This window comes from Tachyglossus aculeatus, chromosome 2, assembly GCF_015852505.1.
Source record: "Tachyglossus aculeatus isolate mTacAcu1 chromosome 2, mTacAcu1.pri, whole genome shotgun sequence".
Lineage (NCBI taxonomy): Eukaryota > Metazoa > Chordata > Mammalia > Monotremata > Tachyglossidae > Tachyglossus > Tachyglossus aculeatus.
The window spans coordinates 78,538,378-78,558,516 of NC_052067.1; the positions used below are offsets into that span (position 1 = coordinate 78,538,378).

General features: G+C 43.9%; 1 protein-coding gene across 5 annotated transcripts in view; it reads right to left on the bottom strand.

The window, feature by feature from the left end:
* The window catches only part of ECT2L (epithelial cell transforming 2 like), a 93,642-nt gene that overhangs the window by 26,790 nt on the left and 46,713 nt on the right, over positions 1–20,139 (bottom strand). For 4 of the 5 annotated variants that reach the window (XM_038767900.1, XM_038767915.1, XM_038767908.1 and 1 more), the window contains 4 exons: positions 19,786–19,954; positions 14,396–14,524; positions 8,794–8,886; positions 1,330–1,512 (listed from right to left, as the gene is read on the bottom strand). In XM_038767900.1, the coding sequence (XP_038623828.1) occupies positions 1,330–1,512; positions 8,794–8,886; positions 14,396–14,524; positions 19,786–19,954 (574 nt within the window). The remainder of the gene's footprint in view (positions 1–1,329; positions 1,513–8,793; positions 8,887–14,395; positions 14,525–19,785; positions 19,955–20,139) is intronic. The other variant, XM_038767934.1, reaches the window with a different exon arrangement.

The window sequence follows — 20,139 nt, forward strand, 5'->3', positions numbered from 1 at the left end:
CTAAATTTATTATACCCTCTCAAGCACTTAGTACAGTGCTCAGCACAAAATAAGCTTACTGTGGGATTGATATGGTCTGAAGCATCCCAGGAAAAAAGTGTTGTTAAAGGAATTTATAATGCCTTACAGTAGGGAGGCAGAGAGGGTGGGGAGATCACTGTGGAGAAGCTGGCAGTAATCCACGCGACATAAACCGAGTGGGTGAGTTTTGGAACAATAGGGAATGGGAGACAGGAGATAGGGAGTTGAAGAGGAGAGCAGTCAGTTGCCTTACAGGGGTGAGAGCAGAGAGTTGAGGGAGGGGAAGGTGAAACTATAGTAGATGAAGTCGGCAAGGCTGTGGGCTCTTCTCCGGTGGTGTGTGGCAGCCAGGTTCATATCTATACAGAATAATGAATATCTGAGCTAGCTCATCTAGCCCTTATCTTATTATGTCTGGGCTGAGAATATAACGTGCATGAAATGGAAAAGCGCCAGAATTGAAGGCTACACCAGTCAAGTAGCGATTATTTCCAGCAAAACTGAAAAAGAAGGAAAGGTCAGATTGAAGAGCAGACTTAGAACGTGTTTTCTTGATTCACAGGAGTGACAAGAAGACAGTCATCAGTGGAAAGAGGATAAGCTATAAGTAAAAGCGAGAAAAGACTGGGGAGGATGATACGTCGGCAAAACGTTGGAAAGAACACAGTAAGGTCAGTGGTGTGGAGGGAAGGGTATCATGGGGGCATCCTTGAACTCAGTGAAAATACAGGAACCACAAAGATTTGGGGAAAATTGGAGATGTGATTAGAATGATGAAGGAAAATGGCGTTTAAAGTAATCTTTTGGATGGATATAATGATGGTATTAATAATGATGGTATTTGTTAAGCGCTTACTATGTGCAAAGCACTGTTCTAAGCGCTGGGGGGAATACAAGGCGATCAGGTTGTCCCACGGGGGGCTCACAGTCTTCATCCCCATTTTACAGATGAGGGAACTGAGGCGCAGAGAAGTTAAGTGACTTGCCCAAAGTCACACAGCTGACAATTAGGGGAGCCGAGATTTGAACCCATGACCTCTGACTCCAAAGCCTGGGCTCTTTCCACTGAGCCACGCTGCTTCCTGATATCATACTCGTTCAGGCCAAAGAGGTTCAATAAATACTCATTGATGATACTGGAGGAGGAATCAGATTCAAGATGACTGTTTTGGTTTTTTTTTAATCAAGAATGAATTTTTTGTTTGGGTTAGTGGGGTTTTTTTCCAGGGGCTTTCTTTAGTATCTATCTTCTACGCCATTGACCTATTAATAAAATTGCAGTAGGGTAGCAAAAAAAAAAAATCTTACCAATAATCCGGCCACTCAGGTTCTTCTGAAGCTCCTTGAAATGGGGCCTTAACTGCTTCCTGACCGACTGCAAGGTCTCTTCCACGAGTTCCGCCAGCCCATTCCACGTGTGAAGTTTCACTTCGCTGAAGTAGGTGGCAGGGGGATCCTGACCGGGCTTTTGCCCGAGCCAGTCACTAAAAACTGACATGCAATTGCTCCTCTTGATAAGGATTCTGGCTTGGGAGGTCTGACACTGGGGAGATTCTCATTATGTTGAAATTACACCCCCCCAAAAAAAAAATTCAGCTCCCACTCAAGTCAGGTTTATCATTCTTTTCACTGTAAGTATACTCTGCGAGGACAAGGATATATTGTACTATACTCTCCCAAACATTTAGTACAGTGCTCTGCACACGGAAGCACGGTAAGCGCTTCAGCACTTAGAACAGTGCTCAGCGCTTAGAACAGTGCTTTGCACATAGTAAGCACTTAACAAATACCAACATTATTATTAAGCACTCAAGAAAATAGCACTGATAGAATGATTTATCGGGGCCGGGGGGACAGAGAAGCATCAGCAGGCTGATTTCTGAGCCAAACTGATGCTCACAAAGGGCACAGAAACTCATTCCAAAGGCCAGATTCCTCCTGGCTGGATGCTAATAGGTTTAACAAATGCAGTTTTAATTAGGAAATTGAACAGTGCTTAATTTGGCAGCATATACGGCCAAATCTGGGGGCTCTGGGACTGGAATAGAGGTGAGAATAAATCCCACTCTTCCTGGCCCCTTGGAACTCACCCCTTAGTTAAAATTCATATCCGGAGCTGAATTCTTCCATCACAGCATAATGACATTTTACAAATAGCCCCAACTCAGCTTAAGTCATTATTCTGAACGTTTCAAGGTGAGTTAATTCCAAATGTGATCCTTTCTGACATGTTGGTATTATTAGCACCTCCGAGGCTTGACAGGGCTCCACAGGAGCCAAATTGGGCAGTCCAGAGCCCCGGCATCTTTAGGCTTGGCAATTCTAATTAAAACCCTGCCACCTCTGGAGCAGGCTTTCCACTTTAGTTAGTTAGAAAAGTAAAAATTAAATTAAAATTTTATATTTATAAACATTTAATATATACATAGAGAGGGAGACAGAGAGAAATATATATTATATGATGATGATGATGATGATGGCATTTATTAAGGGCTTACTATGTGCAAAGCACTGTTCTAAGTGCTGGGAAAGTTACAAGGTGATCAGGTTGTCCCACGGGGGCTCACAGTCTTAATCCCCATTTTACAGATGAGGTAACTGAGGCACAGAGAAGTTAAGTGACTTGCCCAAAGTCATACAGCTGACAAGTGGCAGAGCCGGGATTTGAACCCATGACCTCTGACTCCAAAGCCCGGGCTCTTTCCACTGAGCCACGCTGCTTCTCTAAGTGCTGGGGGGATACAAGGTCATCAGGTTGTCCCACGTGGGGCTCACAATCTTAATCCCCATTTTCCAGATGAGGCAACTGAGGCCCAGAGAAGTGAAGCGACTTGCCCAAAGTCACACAGCTGACAATTGGTGGAGCCGGGATTTGAACCCATGACCGCTGACTCCAAAGCCCGGGCTCTTTCCACTGAGCCACGCTGCTTCTCTAAGCACGTTAAGCACTTACTATGTGCCAAGCACTGTTGTAAGTGCTGGGGGGGTGGGGGGTACAAGGTAGTCAGGTTGTCCCACATGGGGCTCACACTTTTAATCCCCATATACAGACATATTTATATAAGAGGGGTCGGGGGGGAGAAAAAGAGAGAGTTGCCTCTCAGGCATATCCTAGTTGATAGAATATAGGCCTGGCAGTCAGAGGACCTGAGTTCTAATTCCGGCTCTACTGCTTGCCTGCTGTATGACCTTGGGCAAGTCACTTAATTTCTCTGTGCCACAGTTTCCACAGCTGTAAAATAGAGGTTCAATACCTGTTCTCCCTCCTTCCTAGACCGTGAGCCCCATGTGGAACAGGGACTGTGTTTGACCTGATTAACTTGTGTCTAACCCGGGGCTTAGAACAGTGATTGATACATAGTAAGCGCATAATAAATAGCCTAAAATCAACGAACAAGACCCCCAGTACTCCAAGTGCCATTCACATCCTGGCTGAAGAGGCCCCTGTAGGCCCCCGCCCTATTCGCAGGCAAAGACTCCCTCTCCAACCGTGCTCTTTCATTATGAGGCTCCTTCAGCTACCATTATTACGACTGAACATGTAGTATTGGTCTCTCAGCTGAAAAATGACAGCACCAAGCCCACACTAAGTCGTTCCAAATTGAAGAGGCAGAATTATGCTGTAATTGGCAAAGCCCCAACATCTCTTTTGTCTCTAATTGAGCGCCGACTATTGGGAGTTAGAAACAGGATTTCTCTTGTCCAGGACGTCCCTACCTAAGATTTTGTTTTATCTCTACTCAGGTCCAAGCAGCCTTTAAATGATTTATGGTGGTCCCCTGTAAGAACATAATCCCTGCCCGTTCTGAAGAAAGAAACTGTAAGTAAATGATTTTGGTGACCTGATCCCCCTATGATAGGGACAAAGCACAGTGGAGCCAGTACGGTCGGAGGAGAGTAACCCCAAGACCCAGGCAAGCCTTTCAATCAATTAATCAATCATATTTGTTGAGCGCTTACTGTGTGCAGAGAGTTCGTGTGGGGAGATCCAGCCTGCCCATCTGAGATCAGAAACTTTTTTTTAATAGTATTTATCAAGTGCCTTCATGCCAGGCACCATACTAAGCACTAGGATCGATACACGCTAATCAGGTCGGATGTAGTCCGTGTCCCCCATGGGGCTCCTCTCTACTAATTTGATAACACAGATATATGAACTGCAAACCAATTTGTGGTTTCAGCGTCAAAGGCACTCTAGGTTCATTTTGTTTTCGCTTGCTGCCATATGGAGCTTTTCATCCCTCACAACCAGTACAAAACATATTTTGCTTTATTCTCTTCTGGGGAAAGCTCTCATACTTTACTGAAGTGGGGACTGCTTTGATTCAGTACCTAGTTCACTGAGGGCGAGGCTGGTCTGAAGAAGAAGGTTTCAGGAAAAATATGTATTTTCCTGATATTAGAACAAGGTTATTTTATATCTCTTGGGCCGCTCTTAATTTATTTGTCCACAGAAGATTAAGTAAAGTCTGATTTCTTTTCCTTAATTCTTAATAAGTCAAGGCTAAAGTGGGCTCTTTTGTCTTTATAATGATCATCAACAAATTTTCCTATAATGAAACATCATCAATTATGTCCACATTCTATTTTTGGATGTATGAAAATAATGCAGCACGTTTACAAGAACATTTAAATAAGACTTTATGTAGTGCTTTGGAAATTTGGAAGCAAAGATTATGTAAAATGTTCAGAGGTGGCATTTTTTGAAAAGTACAAGTAATTATTACTATCAAATTCCATTTTTTTTTTTTTTTGAGGAACACCAACCCTCATGGAGGTTAACAATTCAGGTAAGTGCTATGATCCACTTTGGGGCAGCTGAAGGCTGGAAATGCTCAGAGACCTGGGGGGGGCTGCTGCTTAATGCCAATGCTGCCTCAGCCAAAATTGAAAGACCAATCCCTAGTTCACTGAGGGCGAGACTGGTCTGAAGAACAAGGTTTCAGGAAAAATATGCATTTTCCTGATATTAGAACAAGATTATTTTTTATCTCTCAGACCGGTCTTAATTTATTTGTCCACAGAAGATTAAGTAAAGTCTGATTTCTTCTCCTTAATTCTTAATAAGTCAAGGCTAAAGTGGGCTCTTTTGTCTTTATAATGATCATCAACAAATTTTCCTATAATGAAACATCATCGATTATGTCCATATTCTATTTTTGGATGTATGAAAATAATGCAGCACGTTTACAAGAACATTCAAATAAGACTTTATGTAGTGCTTTGGAAATTTGGAAGCAAAGATTATGTAAAGTTCAGAGGTGGCATATTTTTGAAAAGTACAAGTAATTATTACTATCAAATTCCATTTTTTATTTTGAGGAACACCAACCCTCATGGAGGTTAATGATTCAGGTAAGTGCTATGATCCACTTTGGGGCAGCTGAAGGCATGAAATGCTCAGAGACCTGGGGGGGCTGCTGCTTAATGCCAATGCTGCCTCAGCCAAAATTGAAAGACCAATCCCTAGTTCACTGAGGGCGAGGCTGGTCTGAAGAAGAAGGTTTCAGGAAAAATATGCATTTTCCTGATATTAGAATAAGGTTATTTTATATCTCTTAGACCGGTCTTAATTTATTTGTCCACAGAAGATTAAGTAAAGTCTGATTTCTTCTCCTTAATTCTTAATAAGTCAAGGCTAAAGTGGGCTCTTTTGTCTTTATAATGATCATCAACAATTCTTCCTATAATGAAACAACATCGATTATGTCCATATTCTATTTTTGGATGTATGAAAATAATGCAGCATATATATATGTATATATGTATATATGGTTGTACATATTTATTACTCTATTTATTTATTTATTTTACTTGTACATATCTATCCTATTTATTTTATTTTGTTAGTAGGTTTGGTTTTGTTCTCTGTCTCCCCCTTTTAGACTGTGAGCCCACTGTTGGGTAGGGACTGTCTCTATATGTTGCCAATTTGTACTTCCCAAGCGCTTAGTACAGTGCTCTGCACATAGTAAGCGCTCAATAAATACGATTGATGATGATGATGATGATGCAGCACGTTTACAAGAACATTCAAATAAGACTTTACGTAGTGCTTTGGAAATTTGGAAGCAAAGATTATGTAAAAAGTTCAGAGGTGGCATATTTTTGAAAAGTACAAGTAATTACTACTACCAAATTCCATTTTATTTTTTGAGGAACACCAACCCTCATGGAGGTTAACGATTCAGGTAAGTGCTATGATCCACTTTGGGGCAGCTGAAGGCTTGAAATGCTCAGAGACAAGGGGGGCTGCTGCTTAATGCCAATGCTGCCTCAGCCAAAATTGAAAGACCAACCCCTAGTTCACTGAGGGCGAGGCTGGTCTGAAGAACAAGGTTTCAGGAAAAATGTGCATTTTCCTGATATTAGAACAAGGTTATTTTATATCTCTTAGACCGGTCTTAATTTAATTGTCCACAGTAGATTAAGTAAAGTCTGATTTCTTCTCCTTAATTCTTAATAAGTCAAGGCTAAAGTGGACTTTTTTGTCTTTATAATGATCATCAACAATTCTTCCTATAATGAAACAACATCGATTATGTCCATATTCTATTTTTGGATGTATGAAAACAATGCAGCATATATATATATATGTATATATGTATATATGGTTGTACATATTTATTACTCTATTTATTTATTTATTTATTTTACTTGTACATATCTATCCTATTTATTTCATTTTGTTAGTATGTTTGGTTTTGTTCTCTGTCTTCCCCTTTCAGACTGTGAGCCCACTGTTGGGTAGGGACTGTCTCTATATGTTGCCAATTTGTACTTCCCAAGCGCTTAGTACAGTGCTCTGCACATAGTAAGCGCTCAATAAATACGATTGATGATGATGATGATGATGCAGCACGTTTACAAGAACGTTCAAATAAGACTTTACGTAGTGCTTTGGAAATTTGGAAGCAAAGATTTTGTAAAAAGTTCAGAGGTGGCATATTTTTGAAAAGTACAAGTAATTATTACTACCAAATTCCATTTTATTTTTTGAGGAACACCAACCCTCATGGAGGTTAACGATTCGGGTAAGTGCTATGATCCACTTTAGGGCAGCTGAAGGTTGGAAATGCTCAGAGACCGGGGGGCTGCTGCTTAATGCAATGCTGCCTCAGCCAAAATTGAAAGACCAATCCCTGGAGCCACCTACTTATATCAGGAGTAGGGATTTAGGGGAGCCTAGCAATCACTCTCCCTCCCCCAGACCCTTCTGTCTCTCCTCTTTCTCTCTCCCTTTCTCTCCATACACACACAAATATCCCCCAATCCTGTCGTATGTGCCAGGCACTGTACTAAATGCTAGCGCAGTAACAACCTAATCAGGTTGGACACAGTTCATGTCCCATATGGGGCTCATTGTCTTAATCCCTATTTTACCAATGAGGTAACTGAGGCACAGAGAAGTGAAGCGGCTTGCCAAAGTCGCAAAGCATATAGAAATACGAAATATACACCCACTCTTCCTCTAATGCAGGACTATGCAAAAGCAAGATGATTACTTTTTGGTTTTAAATAGTATTTGTTAAGCACTTGCTAAGTACCAGGCACTGTACTAAGCGCTGGGGTAGATACAAGCTAATCAGGTTGGACGGTCCATGTCCTACATGGGGCTCAGTCTTAATCCCCATTTTATAAATGGTAACCGAGGCATAGAGAAGTGAAGTGACTTGCCAAAGTAACGCAGCATATATAAATATGAAATACACACCCACTCTTCCTTCAATGCAGGATTATGCAAAAGCAAGACAGTTATTTTTTGTTTTTAAATGGCATTTGTTAAGCACTTACCAAGTACCAGGCACTGTACTAAGTGCTCTAGACTGTGAGCCCACTGTTGGGTAGGGCCCGTCTCTATGTGTTGCCAAGTTGTACTTCCCAAGCGCTTAGTACAGTGCTCTGCACACAGTAAGCGCTGAATAAATATGATTGATTGACTGATAGATACAAGTTAATCAGGTTGGACGCAGTCCCTGTCCCCCATGGGGCTCACAGTCTTAATCCCAATTTTACGAATTAGAGAAGCAGCACGGCTCAGTGGAAAGAGCCCGGGCTTTGGAGTCAGAGGTCATGGGTTCAAATCCCCACTCCACCAATTGTCAGCTGTGTGACTTTGGGCAAGTCACTTAACTTCTCTGGGCCTCAGTTCCCTCATCTGTAAAATGGGGATGAAGACTGTGAGCCCCCTGTGGGGTAACCTGATCACCTTGTAACCTCCCCAGTGCTTAGAACAGTGCTTTATATATGTACATATATATATATGTACCTGTATATATGTATCACCTGTATATATGTATATATGTTTGTACATATTCATTACTCTTTATTTTATTTGTACATATCTATTCTATTTATTTTATTTTGTTAGTATGTTTGGTTTTGTTCTCTGTCTCCCCCTTTTAGACTGTGAGCCCACTGTTGGGTAGGGACTGTCTCTATATGTTGCCAATTTGTACTTCCCAAGCGCTTAGTACAGTGCTCTGCACATAGTAAGCGCTCAATAAATACGATTGATGATGCTTTGCACATAGTAAGCACTTAATAAATGCCATTATTATTATTATTATAACTGAGGCACAGCGAAGTGAAATGACTTACCCAAGGCCACAGAACAGACAAGTGGCGGCAGTGCTTCTGATTCCCAGGCCCATTTTCTATCCACTAGGCCACGCAGCTCTCTTCTTTAATTTATCAATCTGATCTTTAATGCTGCCATGATGTATTTTTTGTGAGTGCATTTCCATGCTCTCGGCTCTCCTCATTACTTACCGCGTTGATAGGATCCAGTTGCTATTCCGGCAGGGGTTCTGAAGGATGCCCCAGCTAGTTGAGCCAGCTGGGAAAGGAGCTCCATTCCCACGTCTGCAGAGTTAGACAGATTTTCGTCAGTGCCTACACGCTACATAGGAAGTGATCGCATTATTAAGAAAGTGCAGCAAGTCTGCCAAGCCAATCCATTAGCAGCTCTCTCTCTCAATCCAAAACACCACCACCAACCTAAGTCCAAAAGGACTTTTCCAGTAAATCCTTGAAAGCTGGACACAAACACTATTTACCCTATTTCAATTTTGGTGAACCAAGAATGTTTTTTGAGGACTTTATTTTCAGTTTTGGAAACCTCAGAAACCCTCTTTACAAATGATAGGATGAATAAATATACTGTACGTTTTTCACAAAACTATCTTGACCGAGGATGAAGCCAGATTTAGTGGGAGAGATTTCAAGCAGAACAATTTAAAAGAGCACATGGGATTGGAAGACAGAGGTTTTACAGTCCGCTAGGACTGTAAGCTCCTGGTGGATGGGGAACACATCTACCAATTCTGTTATATTGCATTTATGGTATTTATTTAAGTGCTTACTATGTCCAGACACTGTACTAAGTGCTGGGGTAGATACAAGGTTGTCAGGTTGGACATACTCCCTGTCCCACATGGGGCTCACAGTCTTAATCCCCATTTTACAGATGAGGTAACTGAACCACAGAGAAGTTAAATAACTTGCTCAAAGTACTCTCCTAAGCACTTAGTACACTGGTCTGCACACAGTAAGCGCTCAATGAATACGACTGCTTGATTGACTTAAATTCTGACTCCTCCTCTGCCACTGGCCGGCTGTGTGAGCTTGAGCAAATCACTTAATCTCTCTGTGCCCCAGTTCCTTCATCTGTGAGGCACCTGCTCGCCCTGTTATTTAGTGTGTGAAATGTGGGACATGTAGGACAGGGACTCTGTCCATCTGGTCACGTTGTATCTACCCCAGTGCTTAACCAATACCATAATAATAATGAAAAATTAAAACCTCAAGATAAAATGAAGTGGCCAAAGTTTAATCAGTCTTTTCAGAATTTCTTAGAAAAATAGTGCATACAATCACACATCCTAAGGCACTTTGTGTGCTGGAAATATGAGTTTTGAGGGTCTTCTACAGAAAACAAAGATAGTGGCTCAACAGTATTTTTATCAATCAATCTGGAATTTTATCACTTGTTTACTGGGTGCAGATCACTGTATTAAGTGCTTGGGAGAGTACAGTACAGCAGAGTTGATAATACCCTCCCTGCCCACAATAAGCTTACAGTCTAGAGGACTATATGGTTTTATGTTGCTCACTCACTGACTTCCTCTCTTTCCAAAATTCCTTAAGTCAAATTTACAGTTTTTCTTTGTGTGAGCAATTTGTAGGCGGGGAATGTGACTTCCTCTCTTTCCAAAATTCCTGAAGTCAAATTTACAGTTTTTCTTTGTGTGAGCAATTTGTGGGCGGGGAATGTGACTACATTGTAATATATTGTATTATGCTCTCCCCAAAGCTTAGTACAGTGCTCTGCATGCAGTAAATGCTCAATAAATACCATTTATTGATTGATTTTGTTTTCTGTAGCGCTAAGGACATAGCACATCTATGGTCTTCCCATTGGTCAGTAAGCTCCTGGAGTTCAAGGATAGTACAATGTAGGAATTGCATTCTTGCTTGAAGAGTTTTGTGTTAATCAATCAATTGTATTTATTGAGTGCTTACTATATGCAGAGCACTGTACTAAGTGCTTAGGAGAGTGCAATACAATATAGAATTAGCAGACACCTTCCCTGCACATGAGCTAACAGTGTAAGAAGAAATCCCTTTAAAACATCGATGTCTCTGCTGTTGCCCTGCATTCTATTCAGACAGATGAGCACCATCAGAGGAATGTTGCCCAATTTCCTCACAGTGTTCGATCCCAAACCCGTAATGAAAACACACGTAGGAGAAATGATTCTACTTCGACTCCTTTTGGATGCTCCCAAAGTAACCCATGCAGTGCTCTCAACCCTGAAGGTGCTCAGTACACACTGCGCTTACTGAGGCTAGGCAAGAATATTTGCTATGAACAGGGCATTTTTCCTCAGTGCTTCTAGTAACAGGGAAGGGGATAAGCACACATTAGGCACTCGGTCAAAATTGGGAAAAGGGAGAGTACAATGTTGGAACTACCCTAGAAAAAGGCTCGTAGAGGGAGGAAGTGCTGACTTTAGAGGTTTAAACATTTGGCCATCTTGAGGCGGAGGAAAATTTTGCTGCTCCTTCCATTCCTTATGATGACATTATAGTACACTGCATTTTGTACAGAAGCACCAACAGATGTGCATTTCTCCTCTGCCGCCACCTCATCGTTACTATCCCTTAACCAAGCGCCCTGGCTCACTTTTCACCTAGAAGCAGTGTTGCCCAATGGGTAGAGCACGGGCCTGGAATTCAAAAGGACCTGGGTTCTAATCCTGGCTCCCCAACGTATCTGCTGGGTGACCTTGGGTAAGTCACTTCACTTCAATTCCCTCATCTGTAAAATGGCAATTAAGACTCTGAGCCTCCCTATGGAACTGGGACTGTGTCCAACCTTATTAGCTAGTATCTACTACCCCAGTTCTTAGTACAGTGCCTGGCATTTAGTGAGTGCTTAATAAATGCCATTTTTTTTTAATAAAAGGGGTGGTCCACAGTGTCGAAGGTAGCTCAGAAGTCCAGAAGGATTAGGATGGAGTAGAGGCCATTGGATCTGGCAAGAAGAGGGCAGTTTCCTTGGTGTGAAGGGGGTGAAACCCAGGTTGGAGGGGATCAAGGAGAGAACTGAAGGAGAAGTGGCGGCAGCGGATGTAGACAACTCACTCAAAGAACTTGGAGAGGAATGGTAGATGGTGGGTTGATAACTGGAGGGAGTCATGGGGTCAAGGGAGGGCTTCTTTTAGGATAGGGGAGATAGGAGCATATTTGAAATCAGTGAGGGAAAAATCAATTGGAAAGTGAATGGTAGAAAACGGCAGTCAGAGGGAAGAAGGAAAGGAGCTGGCAAGTGTTTCGATAAGATGGGAAGGGGTTGGAGGTGGAAGTCGGGGTGGGGTAGATGCTGGCAAACTAACCACTTCAGCTGGGGTAATACTGAAACCAAAAATAGTTCTAGAATCATTTTTTGTTAGAAAAGATTGAAAAGCAAATATTTTTCTACACCTTCGATGCAAACTGACATGTGTCAGCTTTGCAAGTGACCGACAAATAAAAAACTGGGCAGCAATTATCTATTTGGTTTGAAAACTTTGCATATTGGTCTTGCCCCATTTACTAGAACTCCCCCCGCCGCTAACCACAAAAACACCGCCTTCCCTAGCCAACCCTGGCCCACTCCCATCCATCCCAGGTTTTTTCTACTGCACCATTATATCTAAATGATCAAACCTCTGCAAACAACAAATATGTGAAGCAGCATGGCATACAGGATACAGCCTGGGAGTCAGAAGGTCATGGGTTCTAATCCCGACTCCTCCACTTTTCTGCTGTGTGGCCTCGGCCAAGTCATTTCACTTCCCAGTGCCTCAGTTACCTCATCCGTAAAATGGGGGTGAAGACTGTGAGGCCTATGTGGGACAAGGGACTGTGTCCAATCCGATTATCTTGTACCTCTTGTAGAGAAGCAGCATGGCTCAGTGGAAAGAGCACGGGCTTGGGAGCCAGAGGTCATGGGTTCTAATTCCGACTCCGCCACATGTCTGCTGTGTGACCTTGGGCAAGTCGCTTAACTTCTTTAAGCCTCAGTTACCTCATCTCTAAAATGGGGATTAAGACTGTGAGCCCCACGTGGGACAACCTGATCACCCTGTATCCCCCCAGCGTACATAGTAAGCACATAGTAAGCGCTTAACAAATGCCATTATTATTATTATTATTATTATTACCTATTCCAAGGCTTAATACAGTGCCTGGCACATAGTAAGCAATTAACAAATACCACAAAATGAAAAAAAATTACTTTGTAAATTCCCTTTTCGAGGACTGGAAAAGGTGTTTCACAAGTAAAAGCCACTCCACGGGGAGAGGGAGGGAGGAAAGCTACCTTATAAAAATCCTCAGCTGTATCCTGACTGCCATCCGGAGAACACAGAATTCCCTAGGGAAATTGGGAGTGAGCAAAGGTTACTTTCCCCCCTCTCAGGATTGCACCTGGAGAGTTTCCAGTACTCTACCAGTCTTGGTTACAGGAGGGAGGGTCAAGCAGAGGTCTAGCCAGTCCATTCCTAGCTTGGGGAGTGGAAGACAATCTGCTACAAGTCAAAACTCCCCTGTGCTGGGCAGCAGCAGCATGGGAGAGAGTCGAGGGTGGAGACTCACATTTACTGCGTGGAAGGAGATAATGGTAAACCAATTCCGGATTTTTACCAAGAAAACTCTATGGATATACTACCAGAATGATTGCAGATGAAAGTTGGGAGTTCTGGGAGAGATGGTCCATGGCATCGCTATGGGTCGGACACGACTCGGCATAAGACAAGACTGGAAGTGTTACTTTGGTGGTGGGGGGGCGGGGGGGGGCACTAGAAAATTCATGTACAAGCAATTCAAAAGAGGTCATTATAGAGGGGGAGAAAGTTGGAGTGCTAGATGGATGGCATTTCTAAACATTTAGACTGTAGACTAAGCTAGACAGTGGGCAGGGAAGGTGTCAACCAACTCTGCTATAACTGTACTCTCCCAAGCACAGTATTCTGCACACAGTAACCGGTCAATACATATAATTGATTGATTGATTTAGATAGGCATGGTTCCTTTGAAAATCCAGTGGCCACAATCAGAAACAGAACACTGGACTAGACAGACCATTGGACTGACCTGATAAATAATAATAATAATGATGGCATTTATTAAGCGCTTACTATGTGCAAAGCACTGTTCTAAGCGCTGGGGAGGTTACAAGGTGATCAGGTTGTCCCACGGGGGGCTCACAGTTGCCTTTACACTGATAAAGGCAGTTCCTAGTCTTTTCTTAGAGTGGAGAAGAATTTAACTCCAGAGGGCATTTCCCTTTCCCATGCTATTTAACAGCTCAACAGACTGGGAGATCTCTTTTAAGCCTGTTGCAAAACATGTCAGAGACTTTCTCTCTCCCCATGTAATTGATTATAGTTGATACTGAATTTGCATCATATACTAGAAGATTTCAGGTGGACACGGTGTAGTGGATAGTGCACATGCCTAGGAGTCAGAAGTTCATGCGATCTAATCCTGGCTCCGCCTCTTGTCTCCTATGTAACTTTGGACCAGACACTTCACTTCTCACTGCCTCAGTTTCCTAATCTGTAAAATGGGGATTGAGACTGTGAGCCTCACGTGGAACAGGCACTGTGTCCATATCGATTTGCTTGTATCCACCCCAGCGCACAGTTCAGTGCCTGGCGCGTAGTAGGTGCTCTCGGCAGAGAAGCAACCAGGTAATTACACAGAGCAGCTTTATAATGCTATTTAGCTTTCCATCAGATTCATTCCACCAAGTGTAGGGAGGAGAGAATGGTGAGAAAGTGAGGTAGGACTGCTCCACTGCAGTTAAAGTTTGACGAAAGCCAACCTGATGCTGCCAGGGGCACAAAGAGATCCACGTGACCCCCTTCTTCTGCAGTCACCACACAGTTTCCTAGTTTCCTCCAAAATTCTTTCACCTCAGCATTCAGTACATTTTTAACACCAATTTTACAGCCTGCAAAAAAAAACAACAAAAAAAACCCCCATAGCTCCTGTTGAGAAAAGCAGCGTTTTATATATACGTCCTATCCACTGGGGCCATAGATTCCTATGTTTCTAGCTCTGGGAAATGAAGGTATTTGGCTGAACTCAGCTTCACGCATCCTTGGCCTTCCAACAAGACTAGAGAACTCTCTAGCAGAGCTGTATTTCCTACAGTTGGGTCTTTTGGACCTGTTAGTTCTTTAAAGACTACCTGCCACTCAGAAGCCCTGTCCACTTTTCCCCTCCCCTTCCACCTCCCTGTACGATCACCTGTAGGAAATTCAATTCTGTTGCTTGGCACCATGAGAAGAGATCCTGATAATGGATCACCACAAAATGGTTCCTAACAATTCCCTGACTAAACGCATCTGCTGAGCCAACAGCTGTCTGTTTATTTCACTCTCAATTATTCACGCAGGAGGAAGAAGCACCGGAATAGAAAATTGAGTACACTCACTTGCACACAGAGAGAAAAAGATGCACACCCACAAATATCCACACAGCTCCTTGTGGGACGGTCCTGGTCCCCTTCTAGTCTGGTCAAGGGGCTGAGGGGCAGATATACCCAGCAGGCTGGGGGGCATATGGAGCTCGCTGGGCAATCCTGGGGAATCAATCAATCAATCAATCGTATTTATTGAGCGCTTACTGTGTGCAGAGCACTGTACTGAGTGCTTGGGAAGTACAAGTCGGCAACACAGAGAGACAGTCCCTACCCAACAGCGGGCTCACAGACTAGAGGCTTCCCAGTGGGTGGGGAGCAGGAAAACAGCCCCAACTCCCCACTGGACCCACAGTTGCAGTGGCAGTACGCTCCCTTTAGACTGGTATCGTCAATCGTATTTATTGAGCGCTTACTATGTGCAGAGCACTGTACTAAGTGCTTCGTGGGCAAGGAACGTGCCTACCAACTCCGTTACCTTGTACTCTCCCCAGCGCTCAAGTCAGTGCTCTGCACGCAGTAGTCAATCCTATTTACTGAGTGCTTACTCTGTGCAGAGCACTGTACTAAGCGCTTCGTGGGCAAGGAACGTGCCTACCAACTCCGTTACATTGTACTCTCCCCAGCGCTCAAGTCAGTGCTCTGCACGCAGTAGTCAATCCTATTTACTGAGTGCTTACTCTGTGCAGAGCACTGTACTCAGACCTTGGGAGAGTACAATGTGTGGCTCAGTGGAAAGAGCCTGGGCTTTGGAGTCAGAGGTCATGGGTTCAAACCCCCAGATCCGCCAATTGCCAGCCGTGTGACTTTGGGCAAGTCAGAAGCAGCATGGCTCAGTGGAAGGAGCATGGGCTTTGGAGTCGGAGGTTGTGAGTTCAAATCCCGGCTCCGTCACTTGTCAGCTGTGTGACTTTGGGCAAGTCACTTCACTTCTCTGGGCCTTAGTTCCCTCATCTGGAAAATGGGGATGGGGACTGTGAGCCCCCCGTGGGGCAACCTGATTACCTTGTATCTACCCCAGCGCTTAGAACAGTGCTTTGCACATAGTAAGCGCTTAACAAATACCAACATTATTATTATTATTATTATTACTTAACTTCTCTGTGTCTCAGTTACCTCATCTGGAAAATGGGGATTAAGACTGTGAACCCACCACGGGACAACCTGATCACCTTGAAACCTCCCCAGCGCTTAGAACAGTGCTTTGCACATAGTAAGCGTTTAACAAATACCAACATTATTATTATTATTATTATTACTTAACTTCTCTGTGTCTCAGTTACCTCATCTGGAAAATGGGGATTAAGACTGTGAACCCACCACGGGACAACCTGATCACCTTGAAACCTCCCCAGCGCTTAGAACAGTGCTTTGCACATAGTAAGCGCTTAATAAATGCCATCATCATCATTATTATTATTACAACAGACACCTTACCAGTCCACAACAAGCCAATCAATACCACTGATTGACTGAAGTCCATGTCAAACGACTTTTTCCCAAGCCCCTTCTTCCAACCCACACCTGAGTTGGCCGTTGTGCCACTGAGGGCTAGGGGAATGTACCTTGTATCTACCTTGCATTTAGAGAAGCAGCGTGGCTCAGTGGAAGGAGCACGGGCTTTGGAGTCAGAGGTCATGGGTTCAAATCCCGGCTCTGACAATTATCAGCTGTGTGACTTTGGGCAAGTCACTTAACTTCTCTGTGCCTCAGTTACCTCATCTGTAAAATGAGGATTAAGACTGTGAGCCCCCCGTGGGACATCCTGATCACCTTGTAACCTCCCCAGTGCTTAGAACAGTGCTTGGCACATAGTAGGCGCTTAACAGATACCATAATTACTAATTATTATTATTACCTATGTGAGAAAAAGAGTAATGTGACTTGCAAGTGCTGTGGAGACATCTGGATGGTGGCAGGGAAGGAAACGGAAAACAAGGCAAGGTGGATGAAGCTCCGTCTCACTCCCTACACACCCATCGGGGTCACTGCACAGCCTTCTCCTGCATCACTTGCTACGTCTCTGCCCTGGGGCTGACACACTCCAGAAAGTGAACCCAAAATCCAAAGAATACAAGAAGTCCCAAGAAAGAAGCAGCACAGGCATCTTCAAAGACACGAATGGGCAGCTCTGCCTCTGTCTCCGTACACTACCTCCTGATCCTACTCCGAGAGGCTCTCTGCACAGGAGGCGGCATTTCAAAGACGATCGAACCACGTCGCTTTTCTGACAATTCACCGGCCTCGAACCAATCACGAAATAACTTGCCTTTATTCTTAATGTGTCCCAGCCTTCGTACAGGTACTGTGCATTTGTATTTGCTCCATCTGTTTTTCTTCCCGCACACGCTCCTCTTACTTGTCTCAGACCCCAACCCTACCACTGTTGGTCGTGGGGATGCTGGTGATGGGGAACCGTTACCCACCTTTGCAACCCCTAAATGGGGTGTGGTGACCTTTCGGAGTCTGCTTTGGGGTTTTGGGACCACACATGGAAAGCAGCTGATGGAAAGAGCAGGGGCCTGGGAGGGGCGGGGGGGAGTGGTCAGTGGATGTGGGTTCTAATCCCAACTCATCCGCTGTGTGACCTCGGGCAGGTCACTTAACTACTCTGTGCCTCACTTACCTCATCTTTAATGTGGGGATTAAGACTGAGCCCCTGACGGGACATGGACTGTGTCCAACCTGATCAGCCTGTATTTACCCCAGTGCATAGTACAGTGCCTGGCATAGAGTAAGCGCTTAACATAATACCGTAAAAAAAGTGAAAATGTTGCTGCCTCTGGAGGGCCTCTTTTACTGATTCAAAAAGCCATCTCCCCAGTTATAAATGGAGATGGGCAAGAGAGTGGGGGTGGACGGATGTACTGAATCCTGTGTGTACGTGATTTCGACTTGATTTCTTTCTCTGGGTGATTTATGAGTCTGGCCTCAGGATCCTAGAGCTGAGAGGCAGCCAGACAAAACACTCAAGAATGCATGTTAAATAGAGATGAGGAGTTAAGGGTAAAAGGAAGGCTTTCACGAATGTGCAAATATGACCCCAAACATTCCCCCATCCCATCCTGGAGCCTAAAGGAGGTAGTGACTCACACCTATGGGGTTGAGGCTAGGGCCTTAGGGTGGCTACACGGGGCCCTTCCATGGGATTGAGGAAGCTAAAAATAAGAGGGTGTCATGGCTCTAACTTTTTCTCATAGTGAGACGTTCAGAAAGAAAGATTGACAGATACCAGAGCTAAATTTGCACAACCAAAGAAAGAAACCACTTTCTCTAAGCATATACTGTTTAGCTCTAGTGGAGTTAAGAAAGTCACTAACAGGATGTTTTACCGTAATCACCACTAAAGGAGAGAAGTGAGGCTGAGGAGGTTGATCTGCAACTTTTTGTTATGAAAAAAGATTGGATTTTAGGCCCCATGACATAGAACAGGAAACAGGACCGCAAGAAAATTCCCATGAATAAGAACCTAGAGAAAACTGTGGTATTTGTTCAGCGCTCACTGTGTGCCAGGCACTGTACTAAGCACTGGGGTGGATAAAAGCAATTCAAGGTTGGACACAGTCCCTGTCCCACATGGGGTTCACAGTCTCAATCCCCATTTTACAGATGAGATAACTGAGGCACAGAGCTGTGAAGTGACTTGCCTAGGCTCACGAAGCAGACAAGTGGCAGAGCCGGGATTAGAACCCAGGCATGATTCACCGGCCTGTGCTCTAGCCACTAAGCCATGCTGCTTCTCAAAAAAAGAAAAGAAAAGGCTGATGGAACTCAGATTTGCCTAGACACACAGCTGAGAAGCAATTTAAAATGATCTTCCGATTACTCCTACAATACAAGGGTCGCGTTCTTACCAAACCTCACGATAAGAAAAACTGGCACTGTAGCACTTGTCCGGTATAATATCACGAGCGGGCTTCCGAGCGGTTTCTTCCGGGAGCACAATATGCTGAGCTCAAATAGGCTCACCTTGTCAGATAGATGCTCTTTAATTTCCTCACAACATTCTAGCCAACACACATGGTGAAAGTATGTGTTATGATGGAACTCAGTGCTCATGACAGGTAATTTTTTTATTGAGAGAATGGGTTTAAATTTGGTTGCATGAAGGATGGAGGCTAGATGAAAAGAAGATACTCAAGGTGGTCAAGCAATGAAACTGGCAGCTGAGGGTGGTCTTTCAAGACCTTTGGAAAATACCAAGCTCTGAAGAATCCTTAGGTGCTGGGCAAGGCAGGAGGATACCTGCCGGAGGTCAGGGGTGGCCTAGTGAGATCATGATTTTCTAAAAATGAAGAAAGAGACTGGCACTGCTCCAGCAACTAGCCTACTTGTCCTTGGAGGTGTGCTGATGGCCACGTGGCACTCCACTTCACCACTGTCAAAGAACAAGGCTGCTGAGCTTTGAATTACTTGCGATGCCAGCAACTGGCCTTTCTTAGGTTCTTATTTTGCTACCCTTATCCCCCTAACAAAGCCAGTTTTAAGATTTGCTTTCCCTTGGCTCACTGTTTTCACCTCTTAACTGGGTACATTTGTAGTTGTCCTATTTCAAAGCCGAGAGTTTACCTTACCAAACTCTTAGATTGTGACAGGGACAGGAACCATGTCTAATTCCCACCTATGTATTCTCTCCCAGCACTTAGTACAGTGCTCTGCACACAGTAAGTGCTAAATTATTACTACGCTTACAGGTACAAGTGAGGCTGGACTGAAACATGGCAGTAGAGCTATCTAAGCAGAATTGAGCTCTAGGTACGTATAAACATCTGGGGGTTTCACCCTCCTACCTTGAAGTAAATTGATCTCTCTGGAATCTCCATCACAAAATATTCCAATACTCCGTGCCTTCCGACCATCCAGAGCCTTTTCTACGAGGAAAAATAGGCTTTCCAATGTCATGCCAGTGTGTTCATATAGCAGAGGAACCACACCGGCCTTAACGCTGTCCACAACCATCTAGGGAGGAAATCAGTGCTTCAGAGAAGAAACTCCATGTTGGACAGTAGTTTGCAACTAAGAGAAATCCAGTTCCTCTGCAATTCTTAATGTTGGAATTCACCTTATTCATTGACAGAGTATCATTCAGGAAAGGAACCACCTTTATGATAGTGAGGGTGGCTATCCCAGGAGTCCAAGTGGCT